Source organism: Salmo salar, chromosome ssa04 (assembly GCF_905237065.1).
Source record: "Salmo salar chromosome ssa04, Ssal_v3.1, whole genome shotgun sequence".
NCBI classification, from domain to species: domain Eukaryota; kingdom Metazoa; phylum Chordata; class Actinopteri; order Salmoniformes; family Salmonidae; genus Salmo; species Salmo salar.
The window spans coordinates 16,608,130-16,627,602 of NC_059445.1; the positions used below are offsets into that span (position 1 = coordinate 16,608,130).

Sequence of the window (19,473 nt, forward strand, 5' to 3'; positions counted from 1 at the left end):
TAAAACAATTAATGATGGTGCTCCATGTAATTATAGCGTCTTCTGTGTCCATTTTGTACTTCTTTCCACATGTTAGAGAGGTGTAGAGGGGGGAGGAAAGGGTGAGGGGAGGAAGAGAGGGAGGACGGGGAGGAGACGGGAGAGTTAGAGGAGACTGGGGGGGGGGTCATTTAGCATGGTCATTACTATTAATATAAATTAATCCACCCTCTGCTGCCCCTCTGAACATATCTAATTTGTAGGTAATGAAGGGAGACATAAAGGAGGGCTTCCTACTCGCTACCGGACATTGATTCACTTCCCACTCACTGCAGTGTCTTCCACTATGTCTCCCGCATCTGGCCATGTATGCTAACCTCTGCCTATACCCAAGTCAAATTATACGCTTTCCACAACACAGTACCTAGCTTATTAAAAATAGAGTCAATTCAGAGTCAATTCAAGTTCAGACCAAGTTATAGCACATCATACAGATTGTTCACACATTATTCATATTATATCATATGTGCTCCCTCTGTATTTCTTCAATATATTCCTCAAGTCACTGACTCCAATTCATGCTGATTGGAGTGTTTCTACATTATCTTCTGCGGGTTAACGTGCTTGGCCTATCTGATCCAAGCCGTTCAGCGGCTGGCTGAGCAGAGCAGGCTTTAGTTTAGAGGGTACAGTGTGTCCACTGCTCCTAGCTCTGTGGGAGTAAAGTGTTATCTCGTGACTGGCGTTATCACAGTCATGTTTTGACTAGAGAGAGCGAGAGAGCGAGGGGAGGGCAGTACTACAAACTCTCTGACACAGAGACAGAGATGCCCCGGCTAAAAGCCTCTGCAGCTGCGACACAGCAGCAATCGGCATGAATTATTTTGCGACACACTCGGGCCCCTGTGCAAATGTAAGTATTTGACAATTTGCTACAACTTTTAGTGGACAGCGGACACGTCCAGTGCTGTGTCTCCTCAAGTCCACACATCTTTAACAAGGTAACGGAGCACTTCCTTTACTCCGTGTGGTAAAAACTAATAGGGGAATGTGCTGTAGAGAGATAGGGAACGCATAGCGATTGATGGTCCACAGGGATTGATTTCTGCTGTGTAGGAACCCCACTCACAAACTGAAGCAGCTCGTTTTGATGGATGGAGTGATTGGGACTTGAAATTCACTTAAATGGATTCAGGAAATGGACAAGTGCTACGGGTCAACAATATGGTTAAGATTATGTAGTAATACTATGCGAAAGAAGTGTATATGAATTTTAATATCTATATACGCAGCTAGATATTGATGTTTTACTCAAGGACAATCTGTTCCAATAATTATGATCCTTATATGCACATATTCAGTTGGCATTTGATATGCTTATACATGTCCTCCCTTATTAGAAGTGCAGACTTTTGCATATCTAAATATATGTTAATAACCCTCCACTAACAGCCTTCGTAGCCTTCGTAGCCAATAACTACTGGTCTACTGGCCTGAATGAGTCCATTCCACAAGGCCATAGACAGTCCAGGCAGGAAAAGACCCTAGAGTATTAGGTCAGCAGTGTGTGTGTGTGTGTGTGTGTGTGTGAGAGAGAGAGAATGTGTGTGTGTGAGAATGTGTGTGTGTGTGTGTGTGTGTGTGTGTGTGTGTGTGTGTGTGTGTTGTAAGCGAGAGCCTACATTCGTGCATCTGTGTGGTCACAAGAGGACATACCACCCACGCTAGCATGACAAGGCATTATTATCCTACCCAGGTAAACCCATGCCCACGCTCTCTTCACCACAAATCTTATCATATTATTTTACCAATGACCTCATTATTTTTGGAACTATAAAAAGCTCCCAAATGCCCGTCAGATGAAAAATTCAATCTGAACATCTTACGCAACAGGCTTTTGTTATTTTATTCCAAATATCCACGACGGATACTTCAGTCACAGGGCTATAATGGGTTGATAATATACTAAATACTGCAGTACTACTACAGTAATACTATAGTGCTGTACTCACAGCTCTCTAGCTGCATGATACACGTCTGTACGTCCATGGGGAAGTTCTTCAGGTCCATCGGACAGGAAAGGGTTAATGTCAATCTGGAAAACAGATAGACAATAGAAAATAAAAACATTTGAGTATACATCACAACTATAAGGCATAGGTATCATTTGACTTGAAAGGGGCTATACATTAGGCATTCATAACTACTTTGCATATTCATCACCATTATCACATGCCTTATGAATGTGTTAAGTATGGGTTATGAATGTGTTTTGAATTCCTTTATATAGGTACCCATCACATTAGGTGGTAGCTGTCATATGCGTCGTAATGATCGGACCAAACTGCAGCGGGTATGTGAAACATCTTCTTGATTTATTAAAGAAATGAACACTGAACAAAAGCACGATGAAAAACAGTCCTGTAAGGTACTCTGACTAGACATGGAACAACCAAACACAAGAGAAAATAAACCCACTTAAATATGGCCTCCAATTAGAAGCAACGACAACCAGCTGCTTCTAATTGGAGGTCGTTCCCAAAACTAACATAGAAATAGACAAACTAGAAAACCCACATAGAAATAGCTAACATAGAACGTAAACCAAAAACCCCGAAACACACTAAACAAACACACACCTGCCACGTCCTGACCAAACTACAATAACAAATACCCCCTTTTACTGGTCAGGACGTGACAGTAGCAGATTTTCTGCTAAGGCCAGACAAAATTGATTTACAGTTTAATGGATTTTCCCCCCAGAAAAGTGAGGCGAGCGAGCAAAAAAAAAAATCTAATAATAAAAAAATATCAGTGCATTAATCTGCTTAATTGTATAGCCTAACAAATAAAAAAATGATTAACAGTAAATAATTGTAATCAAATTAAAATGTTGATGCATAATAATGAGTTCATTAACTGAATGCATCTCTATAGCCGAGGCGTTAACAAAAATATTCATACAAATATGATTAGGCCTCTCATAGACTAGGCCTTGTAGAAAGAGGGTCAATCAAGTTAGGTCTGCCAAATGAATGTAGCAGTATAACCTTCTATCATCATCAAAAAATATATGTTGTTTATAACATGCACAATTAGAAGCATCAATCTATATAGATCAAACGTGACTAAATTCGAGCCCAGTAACTTCTCACCGCATCCTCCTTCGATTGTCTCGTCTGGCTGCAAGGGAAATAGCCCCCACATGCTGATCTGCACGAAGTGTGTGCGTGCCACTGGCGACGTACTTTGCTCAACATGCTAGCTGTTCTCGACGGCGCATCATCACTTCAAACGCATTCCGTTGTGGTGTTATCGGTTGACCTACTACTACTGGTAGTACCGGTAAAATGTAAAATATGAATCGCAAATCACCATACAGCTGACACCTTCGATTTCATCATTTTGACTTCAATTTGGTTGTCCAAAATACTATCAGCTTGTACTGCGTCTTTGCTGATGAATGCCCCGATCTCTGATGCAATAACCATGAATTTAACTGACTGTTTGTTTATAATGAGGGACATCCCACGTTTAACCTGGACACATAAATAGTAGGAATTTGCGCTGGCTTCAGCCATGACGGCATGAGAGAGAAATTAAACACCTGCACGTCGCCAGCATGTGTGTTTCACTGTCCAATCCGAGGCTCGAACATGATCTGAGCGCGTGATCTGAGGCGGTTTGGTCTCTTGGGAAAGCCTCAAGGGAGAGCAGACAGTGCATTATAAACGGAGAGCCACATATATTGGCCAAAAAATAACACATCTGATTAGTAGTCTTTTTTTAAAATTGGGTTGTGGTGAAAAGTGAGGCGGGGCATCCATTAAACAGTAATTCAACTTTGTACAGCCTAACCGACACTCTTAGGAAAAAAAGGTGATATCTAAAAGGGTTATTCAGCTGTCCCCATAGAAGAACCCTTTTGGTTCCAGGTAGAACCATTTCGAGTCACATGTAGAACCCGTTACACAGAGGGTTCAACATGGAACCCATAATAGTTCTACCTGGAACCAAAAAGGCTTTCCTATGGGGGCAGCCGAAGAACCGTTTGGGAACCCTTTTTATCTAAGTGTACATTCACAGGTATCATGCCTGGACAAATCCTGTCAAGTGTCAAGTGAACTTGGCTGAGTGTTGAACCAGTAGTGCTATAAATCGCTGGTGAGTAGAGAGAGAAAGAGAGAGAGGAGAGAGAGAGGAAAAATAAAGTGTGAAAGAAGAGAGAGGAGAGAAAGAGAAGGCAGAGAGATGAGGAGGATGGAGAGAGAGAGAGACATTCAGTTGGAGGAGAGGGAATGAAAGAATGAGCAAAAGGATAGAGACAAAACGGAGAAGGCTGACGGTTGCAAATTGGACATGTTTTAATTACGTCCTCCACCCCAGGCTGCGGACGGACTCCATGGTCGATGGGATTCCTCCGCTCCGTCATGTCATATCCTCTCAGCCTTCCATCACAGCTTTCTACGGCCCCGCCACTACACAACTCCATAACTCAACCCGACTGATGCCGTCCACTCAAGGCTTTCAACAATTCACCGCTCCGCCTTGAGATTTACACAACATTGTGACACCCCCCATTTTGGCTTTCTGTTCAATGACAGAAGATGAGAAGTGTCCCAGCTTGATTGACGGTGTGGCTGAGCATTTTTGTCAGTACACTCTTTGAAAAAAGGGTTCCAAAAGAGTTCTTCAACTGTCCTCATAGGAGAACCCTTTTTAATTCCAGATAGCACTCTTTTGGGTTCCATGTAGAACCCTATGGGGAAAGAGTTCTACATAGAACCGAATAGGGTTCTACCTGGAACCAACAGGGTTTTACCTGGAACCCCCCCCAAAAAATTTAAATGTTTCTCCTATGGGGACAGCCGACGAACCCTTTTAGATTCTAGATAGCACCTTTTTCTCTAAAGAGTGTAGTGGATTGAATGTTTCGAGTTTGGATAAGATTCGGTGTGAGTTATATGGGCCATTCGAAGGGCCTATAGTGTAACGCGGGTCGTCTAAAGGGGACCAAGGCGCAGCGTGTAGAGTGCTCATATTTACATTATTAATGAAACACGTAACAAAAACAACAAAACGACCACCAACAGTTCCGTCAGGTAACACATACAAAACGGAAAACAACTACCCACAAAAACCCAAGAAGAAAAACCCCAACTTAAATATGATCTCCAATCAGAGGCAACGAGGACCAGCTGCCTCCAATTGGAGATCAACCCCAAACAACCCCAACATAGAAATAGAAAAACGAGAACTAAACATAGAAATAGAAAACATAGAAAAACACAAAACACCCTCTGTCACGCCCTGACCTACTCTACTATAGAAAATGACATCTTACTAGGGTCAGGACGTGACATACAGTCTGATTATGTGATTGATGTATCAATGTAAGATGGTCATTTGATGATGCTTAGTCCCACACCTCGAGGGTTTTTCACACTACTGAGCCGAACTGAGCTGAGCCAAACCAAGCTGTACTGAGCTAGCCTGGTAATGAATCCACCATAGTTGATGGAATTATCCGAGCCAGCCCAGTTTGGTTAAGTTAGGTATTATAATGTGAAAAGGGTGTTAGTGGGATCCATACTGTACACACTCACCGTATAGAATAGAGGACGTTGCCGTTCTTGAATATTCTTAACAGCTTGTTGTCTGTGGTGACTTCGTGGAAATGGGCCCCTTTCTCGTTGGCGAAGAACAAGTCAGGTTTCCAGATAGAGTCCAACATAGAGGGGTCCAGGTCCAGAGAACCGTCAGGGTACTCTGTGTACGCTAACCTGGGGTCGTTCCACTTTTGACGGAGGAAGATGTTCACTCTGTAGTCCTAGTGGATGGAGGGAGGGAGAGGGGAGAGGGAGCGGGAGGAGTAGGGGATTAGTGACAGGTTGTGATTTGTAGTTGACTGCAGGGTTTTAACATGGCACACTGAGCTACAGTACTGTGTCCTGCCCCTCTGCATTCATCACATTCCCCCAGAGGTCTGAGTTTAGGGTGCTCGTGGTCCCAGCTGATGCTCATGGAGCAGACACCAATGAACCAGGCATAGGGGCACCTACAGGGGCGCGAAGTCCGCATATGGCGGTGACACTTTGGGAACCCGAAGTCAGTACTGTATCCCCCCCTCTAAGGTCCTGGTGGTCCCTGCTGATGTTCAGAGAGCTGACATAAATGAACCAAGGCAGAGAGGACCATGAAGTCCCCATATGGTGGGGACCCGGGGCGCGGATGCGTCGGATGCCTCTGGTGCTTCCGGGATCAACTCCCCTATTCTTTCAGTTCCTTTCCCTGTTCTCTGTGCTGCCGTCACTGTCACTTAGCCAGACGCCACCGTGGCTTTCTAATAAAGCTGATGCTTTATAGGGATTTGCTTATTAATAATGTCCCTTACGTCTCTACGTCCGATCCTCATAGTCCATGTCGCAGTGTACGGCCAATGCCCTGTGCAGTTGAATTCGTGTATAGTACTGCACAGATTTTATGTTCCATAGGGGAAAAAGCCCTGTCAAAATTGACATGCCCTAAAAGGCACTTCAGTTATAATTTTTTTTAATGAATGCTCCAACAATAAACATCCGTTTCAGCCTTTGTTTACTTTCAACTAGGTGATATATAAAAAAATAAAATAAATCATACTTCATTTTAGGGGATACATCAATCTAAATTGTCTTTTTTCTCTTACCAGTGTTGCTGAGCAAATACCAAGCTGTAATTACATATCTTGTCTACCTCAGCCGGGTGAAAACACAAGACATTTTTTATTTGCTTTTATTGGAATTTTCATTAACGTTTAGAGTAGATGTTACATAAAGTGCAGTGGAGAGAAAAGGACTGGCATATCCCATCTGAAGGCATCTGCTGTTTGGAGACAACGTCAGTACAGCAGCTCTCCTGCTATCAAACATATGGTGTACCACTAGCACTCATCACTTAAAAGGGAATGACAATATCTATTCACTTGAGCTTGTTCAGAGCTGATAAGACAGACAGACCACTGAGAAGAACAGCTGGGAAAATTGGGATAGGTTTGATTAGGCATGACAGTGTTTGTTTTGTTCATGGTCCAGGGCCTGTGTAGTTGTTCGTTTTCATAATGGTTAACGTTAGGACTTGGCTAGGGAGAGCTGATCCCAAATCAGTTGCTAATGGTAGTTCCACAATGTGTATTCGTTCAGCAGCTGATCATGAATAATGACACTGAGCCTGCTCTCTCCCGCTCTCTGACCTACACTGTACAGGGTAACACACCTCACATTTGGGAGTTCACTTTTCATTGAACTGACACTGATGCTCGTGAAAAGCTGTGGGATTTTGTTGCTTATTCAAACATCCTTTTTTCTCTACTCTGTGACGGCGGACAGGGCTTCCAACCCGTCTGGGAAATATCTAGCAGCGGTGATCATCCCACATTTTTCTGCAATCCATCTCTAGTCCTTCTTATAGAAACACACTAACATATTGTAGTCTATACAGGCACCTTGAGGTCCTATGGTAAACATACTGTAATCTATATGGGCCCCTTGAGGTCCTATGGTAAACATACTGTAATCTATACAGGCACCTTGAGGTCCTATGGTAAACATACTGTAGTCTATACGGGCCCCTTGAGGTCCTATGGTAAACATACTGTAGTCTATATGGGCCCCTTGAGGACCTATGGTAAACATACTGTAGTCTTTATGGGGCCCTTGAGGTCCTATGGTAAACATACTGTAGTCTATATGGGCCCCTTGAGGACCTATGGTAAACATACTGTAGTCTATATGGGGCCCTTGAGGTCCTATGGTAAACATACTGTAGTCTTTATGGGCCCCTTGAGGTCCTATTCTATACTTGTCTGACATGACACTGACACAGTCTCCACTTTTGTTTAAGATGTTCTTCTAGAAATCCCACGTAACTCTAGTCCACCACGTGACTCTAGTCCACCACGTGACTCTAGTCCACCACGTGACTCTATGACTCTAGTCTACCACGTGACTCTAGTCTACCACGTGACTATGACTCTAGTCTACCACGTGACTCTATGACTCTAGTCTACCACGTGACTCTATGACTCTAGTCTACCACGTGACTCTATGACTCTAGTCTACCACGTGACTCTATGACTCTAGTCTACCACGTGACTCTATGACTCTAGTCTACCACGTGACTCTATGACTCTAGTCTACCACGTGACTCTAGTCTACCACGTGACTCTAGTCTACCACGTGACCACGTGACTCTAGTCCACCACGTGACTCTAGTCCACCACGTGACTCTAGTCTACCACGTGACTATGACTCTAGTCTACCACGTGACTATGTCACTCTAGTCCACCACGTGACTATGTCACTCTAGTCCACCACGTGACTCTAGTCCACCACGTGACTCTAGTCTACCACGTGACTCTATGACTCTAGTCTACCACGTGACTCTAGTCCACCACGTGACTATGTCACTCTAGTCCACCACGTGACTATGTCACTCTAGTCCACCACGTGACTCTAGTCCACCACGTGACTCTAGTCCACCACGTGACTCTAGTCCACCACGTGACTCTAGTCCACCACGTGACTCTAGTCCACCACGTGACTCTAGTCCACCACGTGACTCTAGTCCACCACGTGACTCTATGACTCTAGTCTACCACGTGACTCTAGTCTACCACGTGACTCTAGTCTACCACGTGACTCTAGTCTACCACGTGACTCTAGTCTACCACGTGACTTAGTCTACCACGTGACACTAGGCTACCATGTGACCATGTCACTCTAGTCTACCATGTACCATACCCCTCTCGCCGCTTTAATTAACAAGGGCAAAACTAGAAGGAAGAAACAGTCAACCACTCTAGATAATTAGTCATCCTCCTGTCAAGAATGTTGGTTACATAATCCACAGGCCTAAATGTTACTCACAGGTCAAGCGGATCTCTGAGGACACACACACTTAGATCTCAACATGGTACCCAATACCCCCTCAACTACAACTCCCTACATACCTCTGCTATCGTTGTGAGCGCCTTTCCATGTATGTGTTCCAGTGGGGAACACAACTCATGGCTGTGGGCACAGCAGCACATACGTGTTTAGTTGAGCACGGGTAATCTGTGGTATAAGCAGGAAGAACCACCAGACACAGTGGAACACTCTCCTGGGAAGCCTCCTATGTCACTGCATCACTGACTTTGATGACTGACTGGAAGGCTCAGCACTCAAAGATTGAACTGCTGACCTGAACTAACAACACTTAACCTATCCTCTTAGAGACCCCTTAACGTGCGGATCCCGTTAGGGGGATCGATTTGACAACAGCCAGTGAAATAGCAGAGCGCCAAATTCAAAACAACAAAAATCTCATAATTAAAACTTCTCACACATACAAGTATTATACATCATTTTAAAGATAAGATTCTCGTTAATCTAACCAGTGTCCGATTTCAAAAAGGCTTTACGGCGAAAGCAAAACATTAGATTATGTTAGGACATCACCTAAACAAGAAAAGCCAAACAGCCATTTTTCCAAGCAAGGAGAGGCTTCACAAAAACCAGAAATACAGCAAAAATTAATCACTAACCTTTGATGATCTTCATCAGATGACACTCCCAGGACTCAATGTTGCACAATACATGCATATTTTGTTTGATAAAGTTCATATTTATATCCAAAAACCCCATTTTACATTGGCGCGTGATGTTCAGAAAATGTTTTGCCACCAATTTACAGAAATACTCATCATAAACATTGATAAAATATTCAACAGTTAATGAAAGAATTATAGATAAACTTCTCCTTAATGCAACCGCTGTGTCAGATTTCAAAAAAGCTTCATGGCGAAAGCACACGTTTGCAATAATCTGAGTACGGCGCTCAGCCATCAGCCACAAGCCAAACAGAAACACGTCATCTTGGAGTCAATAAAACTCAGAAATAGCATTATAAATATTCACTTACCTTTGATGATCTTCATCAGAACGCACTCCCAGGAATCCCAGTTCAACAATAAATGTTCGTTTTGTTCGATAAACTTCATCTTTATGCCCAAATACCTCCATTTTGTTTGCGTGTTAGGTTCACTATTCCAGGCGTGCGCTTGCTAACTCCAGACGTTAAGTCCAAAAAGTTATACTACAGTTTGTAGAATCATGTCAAACAATGTATAGAATCAATCTTTAGGTTGTTTTTTAACATAAAACTTCAATAAAATTCCAACCGAACAATTGCTTTCTCTTTAGAAATGAAGATGGAGTAGGCTCGCTCCCAAGGCTGAGCGCGTGACTGAACTCGTGCCTTATTCTGGGACACCTGTTTCCAGAAGCTCTTGTTGGCTATCTATTCACAGTAAAAGCCTGAAACAACGTTCTAAAGACTGTTGACATCTAGTGGAAGCCTTAAGAAGTGCAACATGACCCCGTTAACACTACAAATTGGATAGAAATTCACTTGAAAAACTACAAGCCTCAGATTTCCCACTTCCTGGTTGGATTTTTCTCAGGTTTTTGCCTGCCATACAAGTTCTGTTATACTCACAGACATCATTCAAACTGTTTTAGAAACTTCAGAGTGTTTTCTATCCAAATCTACTAATAATATACATATCCTACCTTCTAGGTCTGAGTACCAGGCAGTTTACTCTGGGCATGTTTTTCATCCAGACTTGAAAATACTGCCCCCTGTCCCTAAGACGTTTTAAGGAAAGAAGTCAAATAGCAAATCAATTCTAACTAGGGCCAGGAGTTTTTCCAGGTCAGGTCACACGGTAAGGGAAAACGTGTGCCCTATCATAACAAACAAGCCAACCATACTTTTATGGTTGTAAGCTAGGGAACATGTTGCTAGAAGTGGTCGATTCCAGTACTCAACTGATGATGCACACCTCGATTTATGTAGCATGACATCATATACTCTGAGTGTACAAAACATTAGGAATGGCTTCCTATAATTGAGTTTCACTCCCTTTTGCTCTCAGAACAGCCTCAATACGTCGGGGCATTGACTCTACAAGGTGTCAAAAGCGTTCCACAGGGATGCTGGCCCATGTTGACTCCAATGCTTCCCACAGTTGTGTCAAATTGGCTGGATGTCCTTTGGGTGGTGGCCCATTCTTGGCACACATGTAAACTGTTGAGCGTGAAAAACCCAGCAGTGTTGCAGTTCTTGACACACTCAAACCGGTACGTCTGGCACCTACTACCATACCCCATTCAAAGACACTTAAATATTTTGCCTTGCCCATTCACCCTGTGAATGGCACACATACACAATCCATGTCTCAAGGCAAAAAAAAAAAATCCTTCTTTAACCTGTCTCTTCCCCTTCATCTATACTGATTTGTGGATTTAACAAGTGACATCAATAAGGGATCATAGCTTTTACCTGGATTCACCTGATCAGTGCACTTCATGGAAAAAGTAGCTGTCCTTAATGTCTGTACACTCAGTGTGTGTTGTGTCCACATGGCTGCTGCATGGTAAATGTTCTTATAACCTCTAAAAGGTTGGAGGGGGTTCTACTTTGTCCTTGACTACTATAGTCCATAGAAACACATTGAGTAACACATTCTGAAATGGTAAAACAGAAAGTCAAAAAATACATAAGGAATAAGGTTTCAAAGTGTCTGTCCTACAGTATATCTAGAAGATAAGACAGCTCAGGAAATATTGATTCTTTTTTACTGTGACAGAGTCTGGGGAGAGGCTCAGTGAGCCAGAGTTAAACCTAGGTTTTATTCCATAATTGACCAACAGAACTGCTTACAAATAACAAAGGCTATCTTAAACTGAGTCTTTCAGCCCCAACCTGTCTGCTGCTGTCTCCAGTCCTGCACTCCCCCCAAATGGGTGCAGCAGCAGCCTAATCAACTGTTGGGGCTGATTGTCCAGCCAATCACACACTTGATTGACTTATTTCCCTCAGCTGGACTCCATTAGCCTCCCAACAGGAAAGGTGCGGCAAGAGGGCTTGTCTCCTCCAGTCCAACTTGGCAACATATTTAACCCCTTTTTTTTGTTGGCTCAAAACTCCTTCCATACTTCCATGAATTTTTTAAAACCGGTACCAGCTTACCTTCAGACGAGTCCCAAATATAATCTTTCCATAGAGCGTTCATATTAGTTTGTAGCCCAAACGGTTCGGATGCTACAGATGTTTTCGTGAGAAGACCGAGATTCGAGATGTCTCATGGTCTGACAAACACCGCAGTAACTCGGTCACCTTCCACCGCAGATGCGGAAGGTGACATAAGTGGATGCGGAGGATTGAGACGCAGCCCATGCAAAAAAACTGATATCTCTAGCCTGAACTGACGGCTTTCGATGGGGATTTTTTGAATGATGTTACCTAGATTGTCGCACTGATCCAACATTAACACAGCCACCATCTTTAATGTGGTCACTATAGCTTGGTACTATAGGATTGACCACTGAGGTTTATTCTCAGATCTGATCTGTCAAACCAACCCTCGTTGGTTGAGATGAGAGGGAGAGGATGGACACACACACACACACACACACACACACACACACACACACACACACACACACACACACACACACACACACACACACACACACACACACACACACACACGCGCGCGCCATAGTAAATAAGAAGTGGCAGTGTGTAGCCTCCCCCTTTGCACTCTATGACACAATGTTTCCATCTATCACTGACAGCAGTTCAATCCCCATGTCAAAGCAGCACTGTGCTATCAGAAGTCATGTCACAGTCAGAAAGGCTTGTTGTCTGGTCTGCTGCTTGCTGGAAAGGAATCAGAGCCACACAGGGTCAGAGTCCTTTTCAAATCGAATCAAATCAGACCCAGATAGGAATACATCAAATCTTTGTATGTCCCTCTTGTAAGTCTCTAACAGAATTCTCCAATGCACTCTCTCTCTGTAGCTCAAACAGACTTAACCCACCCACTCTCGGTCTGTCTCTGAATGAAACCTTTTCCCTGTGATGGGCCATGAGCAACGCCTTTGGGGTCAGGCCTTAGTGCTCTTCAGTAATGTGCCTCTGTCTATTTCTCTCTCTCCCTCCCCCCTGGACAATGTTACATCATCTCCCTGTGTGTGTGGAGGAGGACAGATGGTGATGGTGGGAGTAGGGCTGCTGCTGCCCCCTGAGGGTCTCTAATCCAGCGGTGACATACGGAGGAGAATGATCCCCCTCTCCTGTCTTTTGCTCTCTCAATTTTTTTCCTTTCTCTCCATCATGGCTCCTCTGTCCTTCACTGCACATCCCCTCTTCCCCCACAGCCACACTGGACTGTGAAATCCCTCCATTTTTCTCACTCTTTCCATCTCTTGCAGTTCCATGCCATCCCTCTTCAAATATATTGGAGACGTCCACATCGTCCTCTTTCACCATCAGACTTATCACATCACTCCATCAATCCCAAATTATGCCTGATGCTAAGAAATGGAAGGATTTGTGTTCACTTCTGTGTTCTCACTTAGCTTCAGATGACTTCATCATCATTTGGCACCTTTGTACATCCATGAAGGGGTACTCATACAAACACCACATTATAAAAACTAGATCACTCATATGCATGTCACTTTTCATTATAGACTTGCAAAACAGAGTCAAAGCCAATTCTAATCCTTTATGGGTCGTAGTAAAAACATTTCCATCTACATCGACTCATAAGAAACTACCCACACCCCAAGAACCACTTCAAGCCAATTTGTCTTTTAAATCATCCCCCCCATCTTTACGTCTAGCTTCACTGACCAAATTCCATTTGGGTGTATTGATTATTTCATCTAGAGGGAAAGATTGAGAGAGATCTCTACCTCTACAACCACCACTGGGTCTGTGGTTCCTGAGGTAGTTCTGTAATTGCTGAATGATTTATGAGGTGCCTGCTGGTTGGGTATCTATAAAGCAGGAAGAGTGACAAGTGGACGCGTCACAGCAAAGTTAGCGCTGGCAGACTGACGCAGATGTCCCCTCTTCACATCCGCTGTGTGTGGTGTGTGTGTTTGCCTGCCTATGCCATTGTGTCTGGGCCTTTCAGTAGTCATTCAAAGCCTTGCTCCAGGGGATCCATTGTCTAGTCCTTTAACTCCAATCCCCATCCAAACCCATCAACTTCATCTCTGATCCACGTCACAGACCTCACGTTAAAATAAAACCTTCCTCTTCCATCAGGCACGTTCATGATCTTATTAAAATAGTAAACACCCTCTTATAAAATGATATCTCATTCAGGGGGACGTTTATTGTTTCAGTAAAGTACACTCGCTAATAGCTTAATGGTGCTTATTTAATTCATCTGTTCAGTGGGAGAGGAAGGGAAGGGAAATGGATTCTTACGTAAGAGATTCTCCCCTAGGAGAGAGTGGAGGAGAGGTCTGAGAGATGCTTGTCCCGGGAAACACGCTGTGTTATGATGTTTCCTTGTCCACATTATCAGTGTGTGTGTGTGTGTGCCCGTATGCGTGTGTGTGAGTGAGTGAGTGAGCATGCGTGCGTGCGTGCGTGCGTGCGTGCGTGCGTGCGTGTGTGAGACAAAGTGAGAGTGTGTGTACTCCGTCCTGTAGCCTGCTCACTGATACTACCCTGGGAGACACATGCAGGCCCTAATCCTGAGCCTGGGCTGGTAACAGGCTGGCGCGCTACACACACACACACTACCCCCACCCTGTCACGTTGTTTGTCATCGTTTGGCAATGCCACCCTTTGGATTTCATTGACTTTCAAATATATGTGTTTGACATTGATTGGAATGAAGGCAGTAAATGTATTTATATGAATGTATGAATATATACGTACCATTGTAGTCTCAGCTATGGAGCCAAAGCTGTTGATGAATATGTTGCATGATACATTCACAGGAGGACCTAGACAGAGGAAAATAGCATTAGGAAATATGATATAGCTTCAAAGTAGGTTAAGACAGGTAGGCATAGAAATACATATACAGGGATTATTCAATGTCTTTGAGAAACATGGTTCTTCACTTAAACCCCTCCATGAATATTTAATACTGTGGTTCCATCAATCCATGCCATGATGACCTTATCCATGATGTAATAGAATAGATCCTGCATAGCCTTGTAGCCCTGGAGCCATTCATATATCTTAATCTACTTCCCATTCTTGATAAACTATCTGTTTTTTCCCTCAAAACAAAATACATGCCAACCTACAGATGTGGGATCTTAATTTGATCAGCTGTTGCAGGAAAACTTTCCCACAATGCAGGAAATGTAAAGATTGTAGTTATTCAAATGTGCTTTGTCCCTGCCAAGACATTTCCTTTCATTTGAAAGTTTGTTTCTTAAGTCGTTTGTGGTTGTTGTAATTAATTCTTTACAGTCATGTTTTTTTTCTCATCGTATTTTAAATAACTTTCTCCTGTGTCACTTTACTTGGACTAAGAAAAGTCATCAGTCAAAAAGAGGGTGTCTTGTCCTGCTCCTGCATTTATCCCACTCATCAGCATCAGAGGATTGTGGTAGGTGCATGTCCGACATCAATTTGTGCGCAATTACAATGATGTTCAATATTACATTTCAGAAAATGTTATATAGCAAACTATGGTGTAATGGAATGTTTTGCCTTGTGTTGTAGGTTTTGACACTCTTATGTAGGTGTCCTAACCAGACATAAAATGCAATACATGTCACAACAGGTCTAAATATACAGTATGTGTCATGACAATGTTATGACAAGTTATGTCAGCTGTTATGACATATTATGATATGGTTATGACCATGTGACAACATGTTATGACGCTGGGTGTCAAGTAAAGTGTTACCAAAATGTCAGACTTGATTTTCCCTTAAGAAAAATGTATAAACCCCTAGAAAAATGTCCATGAATTATAATCCACATAATAATTCACATTTCCTGTTGCTGCAGGATTATTTCCCTGCTGTAGCAAACTGGCTCAAATTAAGATCCTACGTCTGTATCATTGACATCTGACAACATAATGTGCTTTTACGACATTAGCAGTCATTTTCATTTCATAATTTCACATTTTTCCATTCAAGATGATTAGCATGTCTTAAGGACAAATTCTCGGGTGCTTTCACTGATGTATTACTGTACGTGACTAGCATAGAAACTCTGACCATGCTTTCTACACTACAATAGAAACAGCAATACACTTGGAGCAGCATGTACAGTGATGTCAGTAAGTGGTTAGTGCATGTAAAATAATACATGACAGGTATGTTTTTTTACTAGGAGTCTAGCTGTCAAGCAGAGCCGGGCGATCCGTATTCCCGTGGCTTTCTGCATTCTGTGACTCTGTCATCGACAATGATGACAAACGGAGAAATAAGGGAGAGTGTGGGTTTTTCACTTTGCTGTGTGTGTGTGTTTCTCTCTGCCGGTCCAACTGAACGCTCCACTGACCACTCCATCCCATTTCCCCTTCCTGCTCAAATGTGTGGATGGATGTGGCCACATGTGGCAACCACAACTGATAGATCACATACCCTGTGGGATGGTCCTATTTTTCAGCTGAATCCCACTTTGATTGGCTAACAAACCCTTCTCTGGACCATGGCCTTATCACAAACGTCCTATCATGAACACTTTCTTTACTCATTGTATTGAACATGGCCTACATGATGTCAATCAGGACAGCTCAGAACAGAGTGCGATGGCAAGCTTTCGTGGACGGCCTTCTACTCCTACTTCTATTTGGGTAGTCACGGCAACTCCAATCTGACTCGTATTCCTGTGTTTGCCAAGATAAAACGTGACAAACAGAAACAGAACGTGTCTTTTACTTCCAGACAGACCATTCTGTTAACTCCCATTCCAATTCCAGACCTCTGCCATGAGGGACAGGGCCAGGGCTGGAGGCAATCGGTCCCTGGGCCTGGCCAGCAGTATGGTAAACACTAGAACCGATGGGACCTCTTGGCTAAACGGGAGAGTAAACACAGTCTGTTCGGACTCCATTTTAGGAACTGTTCACTTTGGCCTCAGTCAGCAGCTAACAGCCATCTGACGTTGTGATGTTGGATGTTACTTGTAATACATAATGAAAGGATTTTGGGGGATGATATGGGAACTTTATTGTGGAAAGTATTATCGTGGATATTTATGTAAATACGTCACATCAGTCGATGAACCGAGGATGAACTGACTTGCTCATTGGGTAAAGAGGAAAGTTACATTTAATGTTTGGCCTGAATATAACTTGTAACTGCCAGTTCTACTTTTGGACAGAAACAAACTGTAGGCCTATACTGTACCTTTAAAGTTGGGCCTAATTCTGGCGTCGTAGCCTGAGGTTCTCCCCATGAGTTTGTCCAAGAAGTCGGAGGGTGACGGAGGATGCACTGCTCTCCCCCGAGGACTCTCTGGCTCTTTAGACGCCACCAGACTAAAAGGATGGGGGGAGAGAGAGAGAGAGAGAAAAGACACACAGAGAAAATGCAGACTTTAGTGAAATGTGCAGCAGAGGTAACCCAGGCCAAGTAATGTACACACTAACACTGATGTCCTCTGACATCATAATGCATATTCAGGACTTCTCGTTTGTGGCTGAAGTAGCTGAGGCCGAAGAAATGTATTTAGATTCACAGAGAGAGAAGGAGAGGGGTAGAGAGAGGGAGGGAGGGAGAGAGAGAGAGACGGAGAGAGACAGCAGAAAGAAAGAGAAAGAGATAGTGAGGGACAGATGGAGAGAGAGAGAAAGACAGAGTGGCTGACCAGACAGATATAGGAACCATCTACTATTGAATGTGTTTGTTAATTATAGATCCTCTCGCAGGACTTTCACTGTATCAATACAATAAAAGGCTCCATATGTTGCGGTATCATTACAGCAAACCTAAATCTGTTATTAATTTAGATACAACAGCTGAATATAACAGGGGTCTTTCGTGGCACCAATAACACTCCACACTAAATATTTGAACACGGCTGAAATATAAATAGCTGTCGATATGAATTTCTTAAAGGCAAAAAACTAAAAGGTTAAAAATACATTTGATACGGCATCCTAGACATCCCATCCACTAAAAGTCCTTATTCATTATCCAGAGAGATGCTCAGAGGAGGACACGCTTATTTACCATGCATTGGATTGGGACCCATTGTCTAATGTCGTTCCCTCTATTGCTAAACCCCAATCCCTGAGAGAATGCCTGGGTAACTGATCAAATATGCTTGGTGCTATAGCGCAGAGCAAACGGCATACACAACCCTCATCTTGTCTTTTTAGACAGAGTTTTGGCATGGGGATTTGAAAACACAAAATAAAAAATTCAAATTAAAAAGACAAGTTAGCTTTGCAACAACAACAAAAAAACTGTTGACAGCGGGAGGACAATCACCAAAACATAAACATTGATTCTACTCTAAGATTCTCTTCCTCCCTAGCACATCACAATGCCAGCACAAAGATCCTCTATCAAGTATTTATTCACAGCTGTCAACCCACGTTGGCAGTAAAAGTAAAATCCTGCTAGAGGGAGAGAGCGAGGGAGTGTGAGACTGCGAGTCATTATGGTATAGCCCCGTTAGCCCAATGACTAATTAAAACATCAAAGCCTGGGATCTTCTTTCTCTTTCTCTCTTCTAAGGAAAATTACAGGTAGTAGAAGAATATAAAGTATTCTTATAAATGAGCTGGGCCATGTAGGAATGATTAAATGATGTGAGCCGCAATACAGACAGTCTCCGTTTCTTATTTCACCCCCTATTTTGATGTGTTGGTTCGGTAGCTACCAGCAGTACCAGTACATGTATCCTGCTGTGGCTCCATCCCCTTTGCTTTAAGCAGACACAGCTCAGTGCATGTATTGCATCTCGCTCCCCCAGTGGATTACATGTTAGACGGGGCTACCGGTGCACTCTTTAAGCCCTTACACCTAGGACAAGGCAAGCAGTTTTTTCCTGGAGAGCGGTAAAAATCAGTTGTGCTTTAAACCTGGTTCTTGGAGACCCCCAGGGTGTACAGGTTTAGTTCCTGCCTTGTACACAGGCAACCTGATTCTGATCTTTTTTTTCTTCACTAATTGGTCTGTAGACCAATCAAATCAGCTCTGAAAAAGATCTGACGTGATTGGTCAAAAGACCAATTAGTGGAAAAAGATCAGAATTGGGCTGCCTGTGTAAACAGACCTTCTCATCTGATACCATTACAGATAATGAAGGTTACAGTGATTTGTTTGAAAATATCAAACATTCATTTTCTAATTGCATGACCACATAACAAAGCTTCCTTACTACTAAGTTGGGTGTAAGTGGTGTGAAATCTTACACTGTCCGACTTCACAGAGACATCTAGATCGACTCTTTTCAGTGTTAGAAACCAGCAGTAGGCATAATGCCATGCTGTCTGCTTGCCATGGACAAAACAAAAACAAGCTGGTTGAAAATGAAAACAATAATTACCAAAGGGGATTTAGGTCAAGAAGAACAACATTTTCCCCCGGGTGAATATACAATATGAAAAGGGGGAACATTTGGAACAAACAAAACGTTGCCAGCCTTAATTAACTCAAAAGAACCACACATACAGAACAGTAC

At 43.0% G+C, this 19,473-nt stretch overlaps 1 protein-coding gene across 1 annotated transcript in view; it reads right to left on the reverse strand.

The window, feature by feature from the left end:
• Positions 1-19,473, reverse strand: part of LOC106602381 (glycine receptor subunit alpha-3) — a 104,260-nt gene that overhangs the window by 38,539 nt on the left and 46,248 nt on the right. The window contains exons 2-5 of the mRNA XM_014194980.2: positions 17,190-17,320; positions 14,746-14,813; positions 5,586-5,809; positions 1,992-2,074 (exon numbers count right to left, since the gene is read on the reverse strand). Of these exons, the coding sequence (XP_014050455.1) occupies positions 1,992-2,074; positions 5,586-5,809; positions 14,746-14,813; positions 17,190-17,320 (506 nt within the window). The remainder of the gene's footprint in view (positions 1-1,991; positions 2,075-5,585; positions 5,810-14,745; positions 14,814-17,189; positions 17,321-19,473) is intronic.